The sequence below is a fragment of the Microcaecilia unicolor genome, chromosome 5 (assembly GCF_901765095.1).
Source record: "Microcaecilia unicolor chromosome 5, aMicUni1.1, whole genome shotgun sequence".
In the NCBI taxonomy this organism is placed as follows: domain Eukaryota; kingdom Metazoa; phylum Chordata; class Amphibia; order Gymnophiona; family Siphonopidae; genus Microcaecilia; species Microcaecilia unicolor.
In genome coordinates this window covers 60,737,086-60,760,815 of record NC_044035.1, presented here as the reverse complement: position 1 = coordinate 60,760,815, position 23,730 = coordinate 60,737,086, and the positions used below count along the sequence as shown (strand labels likewise).

Genomic DNA, 23,730 nt, shown 5'->3' with positions numbered 1-23,730 from the left:
CAAACTTTCCCTAGGATCTGGCACCTTCATAAGATTTCTAATTCTTACCTGGCAAATGCCAATAGTTAACCAATATGAAAAAACAAGAACATTCTCCTTTCATTTAAGTTTGATTTACAACCCAACAAATCACCAACCTGGTGCTCCTGGCAAAATACATATAATATAACATCATAAGAATTTTTAAAAAGCATATAAAAGCAATACAGGTAAAGCAGGATCAACAGAGGATATCTTAAATTTTGCAGTAAAGCTGATGAATCGCTGTGCTCTTGCCAAGCCTTGCCGAGTACCTTCAACATGGCTAGATTTCAGTAAATTGGCTCCCATTGAAAGAACGTATTACGTTCAAAACCTACACTTTGGTTCATAAAATCATCCACAATGAGGCTCCGGTCTACATGTCAGACCTCATAGACTTACCAACCAGGAAGACCAAAAGATCAGCACATACATTCCTGAATCTCCACTACCCCAGCTGCAAAGGTCTAAAATATAAATCAACATATGCAACCAGCTTCTCCTACTTATGCACGCAACTGTGGAATGCACTACCAAAAGCCACAAAAACAATACACAACATAACTAAATTCCGAAAAATACTAAAAACCAACCTGTTCAAAAAGGCATACCACAATGATCCATCCTAAATACCAGACAACAAAACCCATATCAGAATTGGACAAAACCGAACTCTCTATACCTGACTTCTCACTCTGTCACTAATGAACTTTAACGCAATACCACTTTATTTCTCACTACGAAAATGAATTCTCTATTCTTGATTGCTTAATCTATTCTGTCACTTATGAACTTTAATGCAATACCACTTTGTATTTCTCATTCTGGAATTGGCGATCGCCATTACGGAACAATGTAAGCCACATTGAGGCTGCAAATAGGTAGGGAAATGTGGGATACAAATGCAACAAATAAATAAATAAATACACTCATGTATGACAGGAAGAAAAAGAAAAGGGATATAAAAAGGTGTCCACCCATAACTTAAGCAGTTAAGGCTAGTGCTGGTGGTACTGACAGTGCAAACACTACAGACAAACATAACATCCCTGCTGTAATTAAAGTTCACGGTGAAGTTGTTCATCCACCCACTGAAGCAAGAGAAGATCAAAGAAGTTAATGAAAAACTTAAAAGGTTTCATTATGATTATGTGGACCCCTGCAGATACAGAGGAGACAATGTACCATTACCTTTATAGTTTGGCTTAATAACTTGATATACTGCCATTCACATACTACAAACCTTGCATTTAAATAAATAGGGTACACAAGAGACCACAAAAAGCTAGGATGAGGAAGAATATTGTCAAGGGAAAAGCTGCAAAAAAGAACTGATGCTAATTTATTTGTTTGTTTGTTGCATTTGTACCCCACATTTTCCCACCTATTTGCAGGCTCAATATGGCCTACATAGTACCGTCAAAGGCGTTTGCCCAGTCGGTGGATAACAAATACAAAATTGTATAGTGATCATATGAGGTATAAGTGGAGGGTCGGAATGGATGAAGATTGGGTGATGTCCTGTTCAATCATAGTCATGCTGTGTTGGTAGGTGAAGAGGGTTACGTGGGTCGTTGGGGTAGGCCTTTTTGAAGAGGTAGGTTTTAGTGATTTCCTGAAGTTCAAGTGGTCGTGGATTGTTTTCACAGTTTTGGGAGCCCATTCCATAGTTGTGCGCTTATGTAGGAGAAGCCGGCTGCGTAAGTTGTTTTGTATTTAAGTCCTTTGCAATTTGGGTAGTGTATGTTTAGGTAGGATCTTGACTATCTGACTATTTCTTATTGGTAAGTCTATAAGGTCTGTCATGTAATTTAAGATCATGTCATGTAATTTAAGATCCAGGATCTAAGAAAAGATGTAACTCGAGAGCTTCTGGAGAGAGAGAGAGAGAGAGAGAGAGAGATCTAAGCAGAACAGAAGAGAGGTGATGTGTGTGTGTGGGGGGGGGGGGGGGGGGGGGGGGAAAGAGCCTTAAAAAGCACCATTAGAAAAAAAAAAGGGCTGGTGCAGAGAGAAAATGAAGATGAGGAAGAAGCCTGTATTTGAAGGAAAACTGGCATACAGGTGGAAAGAACAGATCCAGAAACACAAATGGGCAAGAGAAATGTAGCACAGGTCAAAAAGCAGAAGGAAAGACTATCCAAGTTGAACTTGACATGTAAAATGTACAATAAGGACTCAAATACAAATCAACTTATGCATCCAGCTTTTCCTATATAAGCACACAACTATGGAACGTGTTACCAAAAGCCGTGAAAACAACATATATCACCTAAACTTCCGGAAATCATTAAAAACCAACCTGTTCAAAAAGGCATACCCCACTGACCCAACCTAAATGCCTGTACCTTGCAACACAACGAAACCAAAGCTCGTAATGGACATATAAGAACTTTTCCTCTCTACGATTCCCTAATGTGTCTGTTACACATGAACCTTATTCTACCACAACATTACTGTATTTGTTCATACCGGAATTGGCGAACGCCTTTACAGTACTATGTAAGCCACATTGAGCCTGCTAATAGGTGGGAAAATGTGGGATACAAATGTAACAAATAAATAAATAAGGCCATAGCCTGCATAAGGGGACGATCTACAAACATCATGAAAATCAGATATAGTGCAGTGAAAAATTATTTCCTCCTTCTTGGGAAAAAATATATCGAAGAAAAAATAAGTGAGCACAGGTCATCAATGACAAATGAATACGCCAATGAGTTAAGTACATCTAAAATAAATAAGATAGATTCAAAACCTCAAACCGAAGCATACAGAACAGAAGATTATCTTACAATCATATCCTCCAAAAAGACATTTAAAGTAATAGCAGACCCCTAAAGTTGCAGAGATAATTTTAAAAAAGTAAAAGAAAAAAAAGAAATGAAAGATACTACCATTATTTAAATAGAACAATGAAATTTACATGGACATGAGGAGAAAATATTAGCACAATTAAAGCACCATGACTAAAGCTAAAACAAAAAAAATTCCAAACTTGTATGAGGATCCCCCACAGAGAATAATATAGAAAAAGAATGGCTAGCAGGTAAAAGTAATAGAAAAGGATAATAGAAGTATCAGTGGCTTGAAACATCAACAGCAAACAAACTGGAAACTAGATAGAGAACAGTCCCGAAATAGAATCCTGGCCCTGATATAGTACCCAGAAAGACGCTAGGCTGCATATGGAAAAATTAATTCTTACCTGATAATTTTCTTTCCATTAGTCCCAACAGATCAATCCAGAGACTTGTGGGTTGTGTCCCTCTACCAACAGGTGGAGATAGAGAGAAGCTCCGAGGTTTGCTATATGTGGACCTGTGCAGCCAACTGAACCTCAGTATGAACGATACCAAATCAGTGGAATGGAAAACAATAGAAAACTCTCCTGACATTGTCAGACCACTTCCACCACTTCTATATTTATTTATTTTTAAAGACACGAAGGAACATTGAGAACGGAACCCGAAAAAAAAAACTAACCAACCGCTACAAACTCGCAGACAGCAAACCCAGGGGGGGCCTCTGGATTGATGTATTAGGACTAATGGAAAGAAAATTATCAGGCAAGCATTAATTTTTCCTTCCTTGGCGTCCCACAGAACAATCCAGAGACTTGTGGGATGTACCCAAGCAGTCCTCAAGTAAGTGGGACACCCCCAACTCGGCAGAAATCAACAACGAGCGAAACACTGCATCCTGACGAGCTGCCACATCCACCCGATAATGACGAGTGAATGTATGGATCGAAGCCCATGTAGCTGCCCTGCAGATATCTTCCAGAGAAACCAAATGGGACTCTGCATAGGAGGAAGCTTCAGCTCGCGTAGAATGAGCACGAACTTGCAAAGGGATTTGCTTGCCCAATGCTATGTATGCCAAAGAGAAGGCCTCCCACAACCAACGGGCTATGGTGTCCCATATGACCCTTCTTATTGCCTCCAAAAAGGACAAAGAGATGGTCAGAAAGACGAAATTCATTCATCACATCCAAATACCTAAGAGCACTTCTCATGTTGAGGCAGCGAAGAGCCCGGAATTGCTCAGGGTAATCTTCCAGGCTGAAGGCCGGCAAATGCAGGGAGTGCCCCAAGTGGAAACGAGAAACCACCTTAGGCAAAAAAGAAGGAACTGTCCTAACCGATAATCCCGCCTCCGTAAAACGCAGAAAGGGGTTTCTACAAGAAAGGGCCTGCAACTCTGAAATTCTCCGAGCGGAAGTAATGGCTACTAGGAAAATCACCTTCAAGGTGAGATCCATAATCGTAAACCCCGATAAGGGTTCGAAAGGAGGATGCTGAAGCACTTTGAGAACTAGATTAAGGTTCCAGGATGGCAGAACTGGCATGTGAGGAAGGAGCAAACGATTTACGCCCCTCAAGAAACAAACCACATCCAGGTGGGAGGCGATGGACACCCCTGAAGCTGGCCTCTAAAACATGCCAGAGCTGCCACCTGCACCTTAAGAGAACTCAGAGTGATTTTGGTACAGCCTCCTGAAGAAACGCGAGGATAACCGATACTGAAGCCGAAGCCACTGACAATCCTGAACTCGCACACCACTAATCGAAGGTACTCCACACCCTAGCATAAGCTATCGAGGTGGATCTTTTCCGAGCCTATAGCATCATAGCAATAACCGCGTCTGGATACCCTTTTCTTCTCAACCCCTTTCAAGGGCCAGGCCGTAAGATCAAAGGGGGAGTGATCCTCCATCGTGACTGGCCCCTGCAGCAGGAGACCGTCCTGCGCCGGTAGCAGAAAAGGACGTTCGAACAAAAGCCTGATCACATCTGTGTACCAGGGTCGTCTGGGCCAATCCGGGGCCACTAGGATCACTCGACCGGGATGCCTGGCAATGCGAGTCAGTAACCTGCCCACCATTGGCCACGGGGAAAAGCATAGAGCAGGCTCCTGGGCCAAGGTTGAAGAAGGGCATCGATGCCTTCTGAGCCCAGCTCTTGTCCCCTGCTGAAGAAATGGGGAACCTTCACACTCATTCTGCACCTAGACTAGCTTGCTACATACACAGTAACTTAGATCAGTTCCGTATCTATTGCTTAACTATACAACAAATCTGCCTTGAGTTTAATTAACCATCAAATTATCCCAACTGACTCTGTACCACGGATCTTGTTCCCATCATATATCTTCTATTAGTCCCTCAGCTATATAGTAAGTTGTATTGTAGAAAATCTTTAGAATCATATCTATGTTAGTTGAATGTTCTAATGGAATTTCAGTGTTAAATGTGTATAGTTTTGATACTATTTCATGGCAGTCTATTATTAAGTTTCAATTTACTGTTTTCAATTTACCTCATTTATTGTATTTATGTTTATTCTTGGTTATTTTACTATTGCTATGCTGTTAACAAAATTGTAAGTTTTATGTTAAACTGTATCTGAATCTCTTCATAAAGGCGGTTAACAAATCCCAATAAATAAATAAATACTGAAGTTGCAATTGAAGCCCACTCCAGCCCATTCAGATGTGTCTAGCCATAACTGAGGAACAGACTATAGAAGCCTGTCCAGCACTAGCCTTATTTTCCAATTATTAGAGTTACAGTCTAAGCACCACAAAGTTTTGATGCCATTCTCTTTCCATATAGGAATCCTTTGTGCTTATCCCATGAATTTTTGAATTCTGTTATCATTTTCAACTCCACCACCTCCCATGGGAGGGCATTCCAAACATCCACCACCCTTTCCTGATATTACTCCTAAGTCAATCCTTTGCAACCTCAGCTCATGTCCTCTAGTTCTACCACTTCCCCTCCTGTGGAAAAGGTTTGCATATTAATAACTTTCAATATTTAAACATCTGTATCGAATCACCCTTAGTTTTCCTTTCTTCTAGGGCAGTGTTTCCTAAGCCAGTCCTGGAGTACCCCTTTTCCCAGTCAGGCTTTCAGGATACCCACAAGGCCTCTATTATATGCACATCTTTTCATGCATATTCATTAGGGATATTCTGAAAACCTGACTAGCAAGGGGGTACTCCAGGATCGACTTGGGAAACATTGCTCTAAAGTACACACATTCAGTTCAAGTCTCTTCTCATATGTCTTTTAGTCCAAAGCCTGTATCATTTATGACAGTAGAAGGGAAGAGCAATAAAGAGAAATATATGGAACCAAAGACCAGCTGTTGCTGAATAAAGCTATTACGACTGTAATGGAAAAGTTTGTGCTTGATATTGAGTTCTGCCTAAGTATTGTTATCATATTTAATGTTTCCTTGAAAGTACATAATGAGTTCTGCCTATCATATCTAATGTTTATTGAAAATATATAATGCAGTAATGATATCATACTTAATGCTCTCTTTCAAGTACATAATGGACTCTCAGGACAGGAATTGATAGCATTATCATATTAAATTAAATAATTTGCATTAAATGGAATGACAACATGCTCAGGGCTAGGGATGATGTTTCACATGAATTTCTGGAAACCTGGCCAGTTCCTGGTGATGCATTAAGAAACTGTCACGCCTTAGCTACACGTCAGCCATATTCAATTGAATGAGATCATGTTTATTGGTCAGTATAAAAGCTAGGAGCTAAGGGTGGCCGAGCGGAGGTTTTCAGAATGGGAGCAGACGTGTAACCCAGGCCCTTTGTGCCCACTGAGACTCTCTGCCTGGCTGCAATTCAAGCCTCCCCAGCCACTGACGGAGATGCTGTCACCTCAAGCGGTAATGTATGGTTTATGATTTACTTACTTGAATAAAGTTTATTTAATGTCTGACAAAGATATACTTGAAAGAACCTAAAGCAGAACAACGACTAGCTATGGAGAAAAAAAGCCCCTCAATATAGTGTGGATTTATTTTGAGAAAACTTTTGAAGCACCCCACACTCTTGGATAATAAATTGCAGTAACATGTACAGAGTGAACCCTACATTGACTGAGTACATCAGACATTAAGATCCACCAAGGCATATTTTCTAGAGATTCCCTGTTACCACTATTGTTCTGCCTTGCACTTAATCCATTAGGCTCTGTTAACTTACCAGGCAAAAAATCCTATAGACACACAATATTTAATAATAATACTTATTTTTTAAAGTGCTACTGGCCAAACAGCTTTCAATCTAAGTGGGTATCTAGACAGAATGACTTGCCCAAGATAACAAAGAGGGCCATGGCAAAAGTGGGATTCAAACCCTAGTTTCCTCAGTTCTCAGTCCATTGGTTTAATCACTAAGCCACTTCCTCTGATGATCCCCAGATAAAAATCACATACATTAGTGGACACTTTGAAGCTGAATAGTTCCTGTGATTATAATTTGACAGAATTCCTCCAAAGAGGAAGAGTTTTTCACAATATCAGGATGAGTTTTCGGTTAGACAAATATGCAAAGTCTATCTTTCATAATTTATTTTTTATTTTATTTTTGTTACATTTGTACCCCGTGCTTTCCCACTCATGGCAGGCTCAATGCGGCTTACATATTGTATACAGGTACTTATTTGTACCTGGGGCAATGGAGGGTTAAGTGACTTGCCCAGAGTCACAAGGAGCTGCCTGTGCCTGAAGTGGGAATCGAACTCAGTTCCTCAGTTGCCCAGGACCAAAGTCCACCACCCTAACCACTAGGCCACTCCACTAGGCAAAATGAAATCTCTCTCTAACAGAAGACAGGAAATGTATATACAAATATCTAGGAGCAGAAAAGATAATCAGCGAAAATTATTGAAATGGCCAGCAAAGAATACTAAAGAAGACTGAAATTGATACTTAACAGTACTTTCACAGTATAGAACATACATCTGTCAATCAGCTTGTAATGCCAGTACTCTCATATAGCTTTATATTTGTGTAGAATGGCCTCAAAAATCTTTTAAAAAACTGGATTTATTAGAACAATACTACCTCATGGGCACGGGGCCATTATCTATAAGAATGTACAGTTACAGAATGAACCAATTCCAAGAGAAGAATGAGGAATGTGCCTCATATTTATTTATTTGCTGGGATTTATTAACTGTCTTTATTTACCCGAGGCTGTGGATAGCAAGTATAGATTGACACATTCACAATTTTGTTAACAGCATAACAATAGTAAAATGATCAAATAGGCATAAATACAATCAACGAGGCAGGCAAACTGAATCCTAATAATATGAATATGATACAGTGTCAGAAAATATACACATTAAAACCACCAGTAGAACAATTATACAACTATACAGCAGGGTACAAATAATACATTATTACAGGCTTTATGGGGGAACATTTATATAACAGATACAATGACTATTATGTCAGGAACAATATATATGAAACCACTTAAATAGGCAATGTATTAAAACATCCACATAACAGATATGAAAAACACGATGTTGGCACAACACAAATAGTGTACCTTAAACAAATACCCATTAGATCATTCAAAGTAACAGATTTAGAGGGCATTTTCAATATGATGTTCAAATGTCAAAATAAACATTTATCAGAACACATTTAAAGACGCAAGTCCATAATGGAAGTATGAACTAAATGTTTTCCGAAATTCAAAAATACACACACACAAATGTTTAGAAAAAAGACTTACTGCAAACATCATAGACATTCGGAGATAGAAATTCCACCAAGCGAAAATACACTACTAGTCTCCACATCAAGAAAATATCCACATCAACAGCGGCATGTTCCCGCCACGTGCAAACATGCATATATACCTCCTCAGTGTGGACAGTCATGTCTCTTCAGAGGGAGCATAATTTCAGTATTCCAGAGACAGAGCTCCTGGTCCTCCTGTGGTCCAGGCACAGGAGAGAAATTTTAAAGCACCCCGCCTGCTCCCCCCACCCACCAACATCTCAATGAAGGAGATCCATCAGAGGCATCCTAAGAAGGTGAATGTGAAGTAGTGCACCCCAGGATCAAAGCATCACTCATATGCAAACACCGTACATAGGCAGGGTCACATACAGTGAGGTCCCTTTGCTGTTACAATACATGTTATTAATTTTTCATAAGAATGAATAACAAAGCATTAATCAGAATATACAGAAGACCTGATGACAAGTAATTATGAGGCCCCCTCCACTACTATTCAGTGCTAAAATGAGGGGCTACATACTTTCAGATTCTATCCCCCCATCCCATCATTCTGCTCCACACCTACATACTGATGGGAACATTGGCAGCAGCTCACTAAAGTACACAGAGCCACCCAAAGGCACACCTGCTTTACTCTACTGCCCATCCCCACCTCCCAGCAACAGTGCACGTGCTTCACAGAAAAGGCCACCATGTCATCCCATGTTCACCTCAGATCACACATCACTTGTGCCTATGTATTGTGTACCCACCCCTCTCAGCCCCCCACCACCACCAATCTGGCTGTAGCCATCTGTCACAGGCTATATGAGGAGCACTACATAACATGTCATAAAAAAATATATGACGCCAAGAAGGCCCATCATCTGAATCTTGTCTCTACTAACTTGCGTTTTGCAGATGCTTCGGCATATACTGGGACCTTGAGTTGCTCCAGTGCCAGTACAGACATGTTTGCCAAGAAGGCTCTGCCCTAATCTGTTGCAAGAGGAAGTGCCTCAGGGCCTGAGCTAAGTACCACAGACACAGCATCCCTATAACAGCTCTGTCCCCAATCAAGGTCTGAGTACACAGCTACTCTCATTACAGTGTGCCCACAAGCCCCATATCTACTACAATGTATTGCAGCCTTGACATCTGTAAACTGCCATTCGCCTGGGGTCCCAGCAGAGGTGGTCATAAGGATGGGTGACTGACAGGGTCCCCTGCCATCTCCCAGCCAGCTGTAGGACACACAGACATGGGGATGTACACATCCCCACATCCCTGACAAAAACGGTAACAATGGCCCCATCCTTACAACAGCGCAGTACCATAATACCTTCCCAGGGCTCTCCAGCAGGGCCAGCACCCATCCTACATGCCCAAAGCCAGACAACCCTCTCAAGGGACAAACAGCTCTCATATCATTGCCTCTGAGGTTCCCTGCTATGTCATCTCATTGGGGCCACACCTCAGACATGTCCCCCAGTTGTCCATGCCCCTGCCTCCCAATAGCCAGCTGCACCACTATGCAAGCCATGTGGGATGTGTTGATCCTACATGACTACAAACCTTTTAAATTCGCAGGGTACCTTTTCAGCTGCCAACCAGGTCACCTAGGACCTGCCTACCCAGGAGATGTCCACCCAGGACCAGGTCACCCTCAAGAGTGTTGGAAGAATTTGTCATAGTCCCTGGGTGGTGCCACTCACCCCACAACAGGCCTACGCCCCGCAAATCTGGAAGCTGAGGAGGGAGTGGAACCCTGGAGGGAGGAGCAGCATTGGAACCCCTCCCCCTCAGCAGCTAAGTTGGAAGGCACAGCAGCTGTGGGCTGACCTGAAATGGCTGTGACATCTGCTGGGGAGCCGCCACCCCCCCCCCGGTCCAGCTCCTGCTGCAAGTCTCAGCCACACACACACAGACTTGTAGAAGGCGCTGGCGGTCCAATGACACATACAGGCCAGATTTTGGCAAAGCTCAGGATGCTTCCTTCAGAGCGACAGCAGCCTCAATGAGACCAATGGACCAGCACCAGTGCATATTGTTGATAGTGTTTTATTTTTAGAAATACAATTTTTACATTTTTTGGCACACAAAGGTTTGTCTCTCCACTCTTTAAAATGTGTTCATTTCACAATATACAAGGCTGAAAGGTGCTGTGGTTTTTTCCCCATTCCTGAAATCCCTTATTGTTGCATATGGCACTCATTTTCAAAGCAAAAGGATTTTTTTTGGCCCTTTTCAGACATCCGTCTGCTGAATAAATCTCAATAATGATTTTGGAAAGGCAGAATTAGGACATTTTAACACTGCATTGCATCCAAATAGCAAGGGGGTGTATTGAAGGCATTTTGGGTGAGAATGGGATGAAAGGTCCAAGTCAAAAACGGATGTTTTATCTAGATCTATTTCATATCACATCCAAGTTATAAAAAGGTGTTCTGATTGAGCAGCTGACCACTGGAGGGATTAAGGCATGACCCCTCATGAATCCCCCCATGGCTGCTGTCCCCCTTCAATCTCACCCAGTGGCGTAGGAAGGGGGGGGGCGGTCCGCCCCGGGTGCACACCGCTGAGGGTGGGGTGTCGGCTTCGCTGGTCCCCTGCTCCCTCTGCCCTGGAACAGGTTACTTCCTGTTCCGGGGCAGAGAGAGCAGGGAACCAGCGGAGCAGACGCAGCTCCCAGCGATGTGCACTCGGGGCGGATCAGCGTTTCCGCCCATCCCCCGCTTCCGTATGGCAGTAAGAATTCGCTCCGGGGGGGGGTGCGCAGCGTCAGCCGCCCTTGATACTGCACTGCTCTCACCTTAAAGAGAAACAAAAGAAATGCTGTGTTCTATGACAGCATCAGGTATTATGGGCACTCTGAGCACAGCAGAAAGAAGGTCTGCGGAGTAGCCTTGTAGACAGTGCAGTGGACTGTAAAACCAGGGAACCCAGGCTCAATTACCACTTCTGCTCTTTTTTTTATCCTTTAAATTGTGAGCCCTCCAGAAACATACATATGCCTACTAAACCTAAATATTTATGGCACCTGCAAGCCTGAAGGCTATTGAGGTAGTATACAGTCAGGTATAGTTCCTGGAGGGCTCACCATTTAAAATGGTGTTGCAGTAGAACATGAACCTGGGTTCCCTGAATTCAAGTCCACTGCAATGACCACTAGGCTGCCCCTCTGCTCTGCAAGGCCATCTATGTGGCCATTTTCATACAAATGCTGCCAGACATCCTTGTCCTTGGATTTTGGCATTCAAAATTTGGAAATTTCATTTTGGAAAATGGCACCTTACGTATTTTTGAACAGGAAAGCCTAACATTTTTCATTTTTGAAAATGTCAGCAAGATGGACTGGGGTTGTTTTGGACATTTTGTGTTGAACTTTTTTTGGCACTTAGATGTCATAATTTCAAAAATGCCCCTCTGTATTACATTGAATGGTCTCTGACCTTTAAACAAAATGTGATATTAGACAAAGGGAACCTGAGTAAACAAAGAACACAGTTTACACATTATTGAATCATTTTTTAAGGGAACAAAAGCTATCCAATATCCAAATCATCCATGTGAAAAAGTAACCGCCCATACCGCTATTGAGGAATCTTAGCCCACTCTTCATTGTAGAACTGCTATAATTCAAACACAGTCATAAGTTTTTGTGTATGAACTACTAATTTAGGGTGCTGGCACAACAACATCTCTATTGGGTTCAAGTCAGGAATTTGACTAGGCCATTCCAAAACTAAATTTTATTTCTCCTCAGCCATTTATATCTAGACTTTTGTGTTTTGGATCATTGTCTTGCTGCAAAACTCAATTACGCTTCAGCTTTAGCTCGCAGTCAGATGGATTAGACCCTTTTCTGGTACAATGCAGAATTCATGGTTCCTTCAATAATGGCAAGTTTACTAGGTCATGAGGTAGCAAATTATCTACATATTATCACACCACCATCAAGTTTGACTGTTATGATATTCTTAATGTTGACATAAAATCTGCGTTGTTCCAAGTTCACTTTTGGCTGGTCTGTCCACAGAATATTATCCCAAAAAGCCTGGGGATCATCTAGGTGTTTTTTGCAAATGTGAGTCAAGCACGAATGTTACTTTTGGATAGTAGTTCTGCCTTGTGACTTCTCCCTTGAATCCCATTTTTGCCCAGTCTCTTTCTTTATAGAGGAGTCAAACACCGACCTTGTCTTGCAACTTCCCAGATAAGTTGTCATTGCAACCTTGCAGTAATTTTGGCAGGCCAGTCATGCCTAGGAAGGTTCACCACTCCTTCAAGTCTTCTTAGGCATGACTGGCCAAGTCTTCTCCATTTGGAGATAATGGCTCTCAGGAGTACCAGAGCTTTGGAAATAGCTTTGTAATGCTTTATAGGCTCATATTTCAACAACTATTTCCTCTTTCTTTTTAGGAATGTCCTCCAATCATGGCATAGAATTTTTTTTTTTAGAAATTTTGAGGTGACTACTTCACTTTCATTGTAAGACTCAATATACTGTGAGGTTTAGATTCAAAAGAGCTAACTACAGTCAAGCCTGGCTGTGTTCAATCAGATGAATTATCAATTAAATATGGTCAATTGGTTGATTGAGTTACTAAGGGGGGGAGGGTACTTTTTCACATGGGTGATAAGTGTGTTGGATAACATTGTTCCTTATATAATGTAATAATGTAAAAAATATGTGTTTGTTTACTCAGGTTCCTTTTGTCTAATATTTTAAATTTTGCTTAAAAACCAGAAAGCATTCAGTGTGACATACATGAAACAACAGGAAAAATAATCAGGAAGGGGGGAGCTTTTTCACATCCACCTTAAAAAATATACATACCACAAACAATATTTTTTTTAAAAAAGCAAAGAGTAGATAAAAACAGAAAATGAAAAATAAAATCCAAACAAAAGCAAATTACACAAAAAAAAAACAGTTGAAGTTAAAACCAAATAAATAATACCCATGTTGAAAAGTAAATGACTCCAACTCATGAAAGCCATGTGAAACACATAAGTAACTTTTATGTTATACATTATACTAGATCCACTTAGGAAAAAAAGGTGAGCCAAGCATACAGCATAGTTGGAAGAACACATTGTAAAAATAAGAACATTAATAAATTGCATTATTATACTGAAAGTTCTCCAAAATACTGAAAATAGGGACTCAAAATGTAGCATAAACAACCAATAATCCATGGAATGCCAATCTCTTACAAAAAATTATATCAAGAAAAAACAACCTCAACCTAAAACCACAACTGAACAAAGAACTGGTAAGTGCTAAGAACTATGGAATTACTTGCTATTTGGCATTTCAAAGTCATGTAAAAACTTGGCTATTTATGAAATATTTAATCAATACATAATGATCGAGAATATTCTGCCCCGGTTTCTGATTTAATTTAAAGTTTTAAGCAGATTACAAGACCCCACAGTCATTCACAAGGGAAAAATATTCAACATAAAGGACTACTTTACATGCTCATCTTCCAATGTGGTATATATCATTCAGTGTAAAAAATGTAATGAAGGATGCTATATTGGAGAAACAGGCCAGATGCTTAAGACAAGATTCAATCTGCACAGACATCACATGAAAATAGCCGGTGCCAGTCAAGCCCCCACCCCTGTGGGCCAACACTTTACAAGACCAGAACACTGCACCAGTGATTTCACAGTAAGAATACTGAAAGGTAATTTTAAAACAATACAGGAACTTAAGACCTTTGAAATAAGAATGATTGAATATTTTGACACCCAACAAACAGGACTTAAGGACCTGGGTTTTCTAACCCATTATAAACCATAAAGCTGTATTTCTCTGTTTATTACCATCCTCTCACCTACCAACACCCATCCTGTTAGAATATCAATGAAATACTTTGATGTCCCCATGCATACCCCCACCCTCCCACTCTGTCAGACTGTCAAAGTAATGCTTTGATGTTTCTCTTATATATATTATCTGCTACCACATTTGCTTATTTCCGATCTGACGAAGAAGGGCAACCTTCGAAAGCTAATCAAGAAATGTATTAAGTTATGTCCAATAAAAAAGGTATCATCTTATTTTCTTTTCCATGTTTTATTTTGTTTGATTTATATTGATAACCTTTAAGAGTGGACTAACACGGCTACCACACCTCTCTACTTAAGCAGATTACAAAAATATAATTATCAGAAGAAAAGGTAACATTCCATTAAAAAAAAAAAGTCACAATATGAGATTACAATTCAACAAATAATTTTCTCATACCTAATAATATCAAGTTCTTATTCTTCTAAAAAAAGCATGAAAGAAAATCTAAGAATCCATTCAGAAAAAAAAAAAAAACAATCTGCATTAAAGAGTTTTATATATCTATGCATATTGGTAAATGAGGCGGTATTTATTTATTTTTGGATTTTACTCACATGTTTTTTGGTAGTACCTCAAGATGAGTTACATTCTTGTTCAGTACCCTTATTTTATCATCCTCATCTTAATAATTCCCTTATCTCTTATTTGTCCTGTTTGTCTGTCCTAATTAGATTGTAAGCTCTGTCGAGCAGGGACTGTCTCTTCATGTTCAAGTGTACAGCGCTGCGTATGTCTAGTAGTGCTTTAGAAATGATAAGTAGTAGTAGGTACACTGGGTATTTCTCTGTCACTGGAGGGCTCACAATCTAATTCTGTAGCCCAAGATCACAAGGAGCAGCAGTGGGATTTGAACCGTTCACTTCTAGATGTTAAGACTAATGATGTAACCACTAGGCTACTCTTCCACTCCTGGATTGGCATGCAGTAAGCCCACAGTTTAAAAGTGCAAATTTAGAAGCATAACCGTTATAGAATAAGGCCCCTAGCTACTTTTTTGCTCTGTGTGTATTATCCTTTCAGAGGTATGGCCTCCAGAGTTTGACACTACTCCAGGCAATATCACTACCCTTTTACTACTAGTTAAGACAAAGGAATATAATGGGCATCTTATCATTTAGCACACACTAATCATAAGCGCGTGCTAAATCCATTAGTTCACCTTAGTAAAAAGACCCCTAAGTGCTTAATTTTGTCCCATAATTTATAAGTGCAAGCACCAATATTTAGCTGCTAAACATATTAAAAATCTAGCTAGGCCACATAAAAACCATACATAACTGAAATATCTACTTTGGAAAGTCCACTCATACCTGTATATACAGCAGTGCTGCCTAAATGGATGGTAGCACAAAATATATTTAGAATTTTAAACTAACTTATAATTTTCTATTTTTTAAGTCGCCCATTCTAAACAAGAAAGAGTAATGAGTTGAGTGTATCAGGGCCAACTCTAATTAATATGTTCATAAGTAATATTGTGCATTAGGTTAACACAGAAAAGTGTGGGGGAGGGGGTTAGCAGTTAACAGGAAGATTTGCAATACAGCAGCTATCTGTGAGGGAGTAGACTCACAGATAAATTCTAAGAAATCTTGAGAAGTGGTCGAATACTTCACAGCTACGTTTGAGGGCTGTAGTGGATGTGAATTTTAAAGATTGTTTTTCAACTCTGCCTTGACTGACCAGTGCACTTGGGGTCTGTATTTTTGATTAGAAGTAATTCTGTTTAAAAATGATTGTTTAACTTTGTGTGAAAATAAGTTGGAATGTAGAAGATGAGACACAGCTCTAATTAATTTGGTAAGTGAAGGGAGAGGTGGAGCCTGTTTCGAGTTCAGACTGGCCACCTGGACTGAGAAACATGTGTCCACATTCCGACAGTATGGCTTGTTTACCTAAACAGAGAAATTCTCAAGCGTTCTGTAATTTTCCTTAGCTCTGAACATGAGTTCTAAGCCTAATAAAAAAGGGAGTTTCTATCAGTGAAACTGGGAGGTCGTCTGTGAGTAACATACGAACTGCGCAGAGAACCATATTTCCTGGTCAAAGAAACTCCTGACTTTCACTGTGAACGGAGCCCCCCAGCTGATAAGAGCCTGGATGACGTAATGATCAGTGATGGATGTATGTATATTATAGTATATCATTGCTTTTTTTCCTGGTCTAGAAACTCCTAAAATTGCTTGAATGTAGACATTAGGGACCAGTGATGTTTATAGGTATTGTTTTTTTGCAGTTATATAGCTAATCATTGTGTATCTTAGATTTTAGAACCTCTAATAAAGGTCTCATTTACCTAATATGAATCCAAAAGAATCCACAGTAATTACTGAGTAGTCTGTGTCAGTAAAGCAGGCTGTAAAACCAGGGCAGTACAAGGGCAAAAAAGGTCATGTACTTAGGGTGCAGAATTTCAGGCAGCAAAGTACATAGAGGCCCTTTTACCAAGCTGCGGTAGAAGGGGCCCTGTGCTAGTGGCAGCGTGTGTTTTTGCCACAAAGGGAAGAAAGGCCAAAAAAAAGGGAAATGGCTGTGAAGAGTTCACACTTGCCACGTGACCATTTCGGAGGGAGCACTTACCACCACCAATTGAGATGGAAGTAAGGGATCCTGCGCTAACCCAGTGGTAATCTTGGCGGTAAAAATATGGAAACAAATTTCCGCAGTGTTGGAAATGGCATATGCTGGGGGCAGAATTACTGCAGAGTTGATGTGGTAGCCCGGTGGTAGTACCGGATTGGCACATAGCAAGCCTAATACCGTTTGCCAACCCTTTAGTAAAAGGGCCCCATAACGAGGAGTGAAATACTTATGTATATCGAGAGATATTGAGATAATCATATTTGATTATATCAAGGTAATAAAACAGTGTGATAAGGCAGTGGCCAGATCCAATAGGCAGGCTAGGCTACATAGAAAAACGTAACTAGTAGAAAAAGGGTAGTGATATTGCCTGCTCCAGAGATAGTCGGTAAAACATTACCAGGAGTAGTATCAAACTCTGGAGGCCATACATCTGAAAGGATAATACACATAGAGCTAAAATGTTTAAAAAAAAAAAACTACCAAAGTGGCAGTTTGCCCCAAAAGTTCTATAAAATTAAACAAACAAAATATATACACCACAGAGAGGAAAAATGAGACACGTTTACAGTTAGTACCTCAAAAACACAAGTAATTCACAAAATGCAAACTTTTTTCAGAAGAAATTAAGTTTTAGGATATGGGATCATCCTATGAGGCTAAGGTACACTCAAAACATATAAATCACAAGTTTTTTCTTTTATAGAAAGGGTGGTGGAAGCATAAAATAACCTTCCAGGGCAGATGATGGAGGCACAAAGAGTGACTAAGACAAGGAAAGAAGATCCCTGGTTGCAAAACAAGTGAAAAGGAAAGCCGGAGAGCAACTGTGCTTTACGGAATACACTAGGACAAACTGGAAAGAAGCTTAGTATCCTTACAGGTCTACTTATTTTCTCTTTTTACCTGTAATGGCAAAAAAAGGTTATTACCTGCTACACTAATCATGAGATCCCGAATCGGAAAAAATCTGGACTTTGGACACAAGGCTTTAACTGCTGAGCAGTACACACAAGCATGTATACTGTGACAAAAGTTAATTATACAAATACAATTAGCCAAAAAAAATGGTTCTGAACAATCTATTAGTTTGCAAGGGATTAGATATCACACACCTGTTTCCATAATCAATTTTGGCAGTAATCTTCTTTTTCAGTTCATTGAGCTCATCCTGTGGTAGTGTTCCAGAAAGGATTTGTGATCTCCATTCTACAAGATCATATATCATATTTCGCACACGACGAAACATCTCTCTATTATCTTGCTAATTAAAAAAAAAAAAAGTGAAAAATAGTTAAAGGGTTTTTGCAGAGTTGACCAACAGTTCCAGAAGTTTCATTCAGATAGTCGCATTTAATTAAAATTCCACATGATAGGCTAAATCCACCATTTTTCTTTCTGGTGGCTTCAGAGTCCTGCATTTCACATTCCTATCCTTAGAAGTAATGTACTGAGATGCCTTAACTGTAGAAGGTAAAATTATGTATCATACCTGATAATTTTCTTTCCATTAATCATAGCTGATCAATCCATAGACTGGTGGGTTGTGTCCATCTACCAGCAGGTGGAGATAGAGAGCAATCCTTTTGCCTCCCTATATGTGGTCATGTGCTGCCGGAAACTCCTCAGTATGTCGATATCCAAGCTCCATCCGCAGGACTCGGCACTTAGAGAATTACACCCACAAAGGGACACTCTGCCCAGCTCACCACCGCCGAAACGGGGGAGGGGAATTAACCCAGCTCATCCCCACACAAGTGGGGGAGGGGAATCCGTCCAGCTCATCCCCGCGGAGCGGGGGAGGGACACCACACCCGCCGATGCGGGGGGGATCTGGCTTATCCTGCAACCGCAACCGCGGGAGGAGCTGACTGACCCTAACACCGCCGAAGCGGGAGGGGTACAAAGCTGCCCTACAACCGCACGAAGCGGGAGGGAGCGCCGGCAGAATTTAAGTCTCAATCCAGCCCCGTAAAACGGAGGGGAGAGGAATGCAGCAGCTCACTGTAACACAAACTAGTCTCAACTCTTGAAGAATCCAATTGAAAAAACTTGAACACGAAGTCCTCCTGAACAGGAACTGAAGACTCAACTTGAACCTGAAATGCAACCAGAATATAAACAGTACAGATATCTGGGAGGGGCTATGGATTGATCAGCTATGATTAATGGAAAGAAAATTATCAGGTATGATACATAATTTTACCTTCCATATCATCATGCTGATCAATTCATAGACTGGTGGGATGTACCGAAGCAGTACTCACCCAGGGCGGGACATTGAAATCCCTGACCGCAACACTGAAGCTCCAAACTGGGCCTCCGCCCGAGCAGCCACAGTCAAGCGGTAATGCCTGGAGAAGGTATGGGCCGATGCCCAAGTTGCCGCCTTGCAAATCTCTGCCAAGCAGACGGACCTGGCCTCTGCCATCGAGGCCGCCTGAGCTCTAGTGGAGTGAGCCTTCAGCTGGATAGGCGGCACCTTCCCCGCGGCCACAAAAGCCGCTGCAATGGCTTCCTTGACCCATCTTGCCACTGTAGGCTTAGCAGCCTGCAGACCCTTACGAGGACCTGCAAACAGGACAAACAGATGATCCGACTTCCGGAAATCATTGGTCACTTCCAAGTATCTGATGATGACTCGTCTCACATCCAGATATTTGAGAGCAGAGTATTCCTCTGGGTAGTCCTCCCTACAAAAGGAAGGGAGACAGAGCTGCTGATTCATATGGAAGCGAGAAACAATCTTGGGCAGGAAGGAAGGCACTGTGCGAATAGACACTCCTGCCTCAGTGAACTGCAGAAAAGGCTCTCGACATGAGAGTGCCTGGAGCTCGGAAACTCTTCTGGCCGAAGTGATAGCCACCAAAAAGACTGCTTTCAACGTCAGGTCTTTCAGAGATGCCCTCGACAAGGGTTCAAAAGGCGGCTTCTGCAAGGCTCTTAGCACCAGGTTGAGATTCCACGCAGGCACCACTGAGTGCAGAGTAGGGCGCAGGTGATTAACTCCCTTGAGAAAACGCACCACATCTGGCTGCGAAGCCAGGGAAGCACCCTTCAGGCGGCCCCTGAAGAAAGCCAGAGCCGCTACCTGGACTTTAAGGGAACAGAGCGACAGGCCTTTCTCCAGACCTTCTTGCAGGAACGCCAACACTGAAGAAATTTGAGTAGTGAAGGGAGAAAGTGAGCCTGCTTCACACCACGCTGCAAAGGTACGCCAAACCCTGGCGTAAGCAGTAGAAGTAGAGCGCTTCCTCGCTCTCAGCATAGTGGCGATGACCTTGTCTGAGAAGCCCTTCTTCCTCAGACGCTGCCGCTCAATAGCCAGGCCGTAAGACCAAAGGGGGAGGGATCCTCCATCACCACGGGACCCTGATGCAACAGGCCCTGCTCCACTGGCAGTCGCAGAGGATCGTCCACTGAGAGCCTGATCAAGTCCGCATACCAGGGACGTCTGGGCCAGTCCGGACCCACCAGGATTATCCGGCCCGGATGCTTTGCCACCCGGTCTAGCACCCTGCCCAACATGGGCCAGGGCGGGAACACATAGAGAAGCTCCTGTGTCGGCCACTGTTGGAGAAGAGCATCTACTCCCAGGGATCGAGGGTCCTGTCCTCTGCTGAAAAAGCGCGGCACTTGGCAATTGGCCGATGACGCCATCAGATCTAGGCTCGGCTGGCCCCAGCGCTTCATGATGTCCAAGAACGCCTGAGCCGATAACTGCCACTCTCCGGGATCCAAGGTATGGTGACTGAGAAAGTCCACCTTGACATTCATGACTCCGGCAATGTGGGCCGCTGACAGCTGTTCCAGGCTCGCTTCCGCCCACTGGCACAGATTCATGGCCTCCTTGGCTAGAGGGGCGCTCTTGGTACCTCCCTGGCGGTTGACATAGGCCACAGCCTTGGCATTGTCCGACAGGACCCGTACTGGCTTCAACGCCAGTACCGGGAGGAACTCCAAAAGCGCCAACCGAATGGCTCTGAGTTCCAGGAGGTTGATAGACCACTTTGCCTCTGCAGAAGACCAGAGCCCCTGCGCTGTCCTTCCCAAACAGTGGGCTCCCAAGCCCGTCAAAGAGGCGTCCGTCGTGACGACAATCCACTCCGGGGTCACAAGAGGCATTCCTGCAGACAACTTGTCTGTCTTCAGCCACCAGCTCAGCGCCTTGCGCACTGCTGGGTCCAAGGGAAGGCGCACAGCATAATCCTTCGACACCAGAGTCCAGCGCTGCAGCAGAGAGTGTTGTAGTGGTCTCATATGAGCCCTGACCCAGGGCACTACTTCCATCGTGGCCATCATAGAGCCCAACAGCTGCACATAGTCCCAAGCCCGAAGAGGAGAGGCTACTAGGAATTGCTCCACCTGAGCCTGAAGTTTGACAATCCGATTGTCCGGCAGGAACACTCTGCCCACTTGGGTGTCGAAACGAACTCCCAGATACTCCAGGGACTGAGTCGGGCGCAGGTGGCTTTTCTCCCAGTTGATGATCCACCCCCAGGGAGCTCAAAAGAGCAATCACCCGGTCCACAGCTTTGCCACACTCTGCATAAGAGGGGGCTCGGATCAACCAGTCGTCCAGATAAGGATGGACTTGTACTCCTTCCTTTCGTAGGAAGGCCGCGATGACCACCATTACTTTGGAAAAGGTCCGCGGAGCAGTAGCCAACCCGAAAGGGAGGGCTCTGAACTGGAACTGTCGTCCCAGGACTGCAAAACGCAGAAAGCGTTGATGAGGAGGCCAGATGGGAATATGCAGGTAAGCTTCCTTGATGTCCAAGGATGCCAGGAACTCCCCTGCCTTCACTGCCGCTATAACAGAGCGGAGAGTCTCCATTCGGAAGTGCCGAACTTTCAAGGCCCGATTGACCCCTTTGAGGTCGAGGATAGGCCGTACAGAACCTCCTTTCTTTGGTACCACAAAGTAAATGGAGTAACGTCCCTTGCCAAGCTGATCTTCTGGCACTAGAACGACCGCACCCAGGCGGATCAGATTGTCCAAAGTCTGCTGCACTGCCACAGCTTTGACCGGAGACTTGCAGGGAGAGAGTACAAACCCGTCTCTTAAGGGTCGGCAGAACTCTAGCTTGTAGCCGTCTCTGATGACTTCCAGCACCCAAGCGTCTGAAGTTACCCTGGTCCACTCGCCCAGAAACGAGGACAGGCGTCCTCCAATCTGCACTGGGCCATGGACCAGGGCCCCGTTATTGGGTACGAGACCCTGGGGGAGGACCGGAGGGCGCACCTCCGGGACGGCGGTCTCTGCGAAAGGAATGCTGCTTGGGGGAGAAGTTCCTTTTGAAGGAAGAGGGGGCAGAGGAGCCCGACTTGCCCGGGCGGTACCGACGGGTTTCCTGAAACCGTCCTCTGGAGTTACCGGGGCGAGCACTGGCCCGAGCCCTGACCTCTGGTAACCTCTTGCCCTTAGACGTGCCCAGATCGGTCACAATTTTGTCCAGCTCGACCCCAAAGAGCAGCTTACCTTTAAAAGGCAACTTAGCCAGGCGGGACTTAGAGGCGTGGTCAGCAGACCAATGCTTCAGCCAAAGCCACCGCCGCGCAGAGACTGTCTGAGCCATACCTTTAGCCGAGGCTCTCAAGACATCATACAGTAAGTCTGCCAAATAAGCCAGGCCCGATTCCAGGGCCGGCCAATCAGCCCTCAAGGAAGGATCCGAGGGGGAAGCCCGCTGCACAATCGTCAGGCACGCCCTGGCCACATAGGAGCCGCAAACTGAGGCCTGCAAACTTAAAGCAGCCGCCTCGAAGGACGACCTTAAGGCCGCCTCCAATCTTCTGTCTTGGGCGTCCTTTAGGGCCGTGCCACCTTCCACCGGCAACGCCGTTTTCTTAGTCACCACAGTGATTAAAGAATCCACGGTAGGCCAAAGAAAGGCCTCCCGTTCACTTTCAGGCAAAGGATAGAGGCGGGACATAGCCCTAGCCACTTTGAGGCTCGCTTCCGGGACATCCCATTGAGCCGAAATCAAGGTGTGCATGGCATCATGCACGTGGAAGGTTCTAGGCGGGCGCTTCGTCCCCAGCATAATGGCTAGCCAACAGGGGCTGAGGGAGAGACGTCCTCCGGAGAGGAAATCTTCAAATGCTCATGGCCTGCATTAACAGGTTGGGCAAGTCCTCTGAGCGAAAGATCCGTGCTGCAGAGGGGTCATCCGCTCCATCCGAGCGGGAATCCGTCTCCTCCAAGGAATCCCCAAAGGACCGTTGGGAGAACTCAGATACGCTGCTCTCATCTACATCAGAGGAGACAGAGTCCTCTAAGGCCTGGAAATCCACCCGAGGGCGTTTACTTCCGGGGGCCTCAACCCCTTTATCGGACAAGGGAGCAGGGGCAGCGTTTTGCATAAGGAAGGCCTGATGCAGCAACAAAATAAACTCGGAGGAGAAACCTCCCAGACTGTGCACTTCAGCAGCCTGGGCCACAGCCCTAGACGCACCCTCAACCGGCGCTCACAAGAGCGGGGGAGAAACATGCTGCGCATCCAAGATGGCGTCCGACGCGACACTCCGCGAAGGAGCCGCGCGGGAAGAACGGCGCTTAACTTTAGCCGTTTTTTTGCCGTCGCCCAAATCAAGGGCGGCCATGGCATTAACGTCTCCCACCTCAAGGGCAGCCCAAGAAGAAGCCGTCCGAGCAGAGTGGCCGGCCAAGATGGCGGAGGCGAGCAGCGGGGGATGGGC

General features: G+C 43.6%; 1 protein-coding gene across 1 annotated transcript in view; it reads right to left on the bottom strand.

Moving 5' to 3' along the window:
* DOCK1 (dedicator of cytokinesis 1) overlaps positions 1-23,730 on the bottom strand; it is a 906,712-nt gene that overhangs the window by 765,557 nt on the left and 117,425 nt on the right. The window contains exon 6 of the mRNA XM_030202953.1: positions 18,144-18,292. Within this exon, the coding sequence (XP_030058813.1) occupies positions 18,144-18,292 (149 nt within the window). The remainder of the gene's footprint in view (positions 1-18,143; positions 18,293-23,730) is intronic.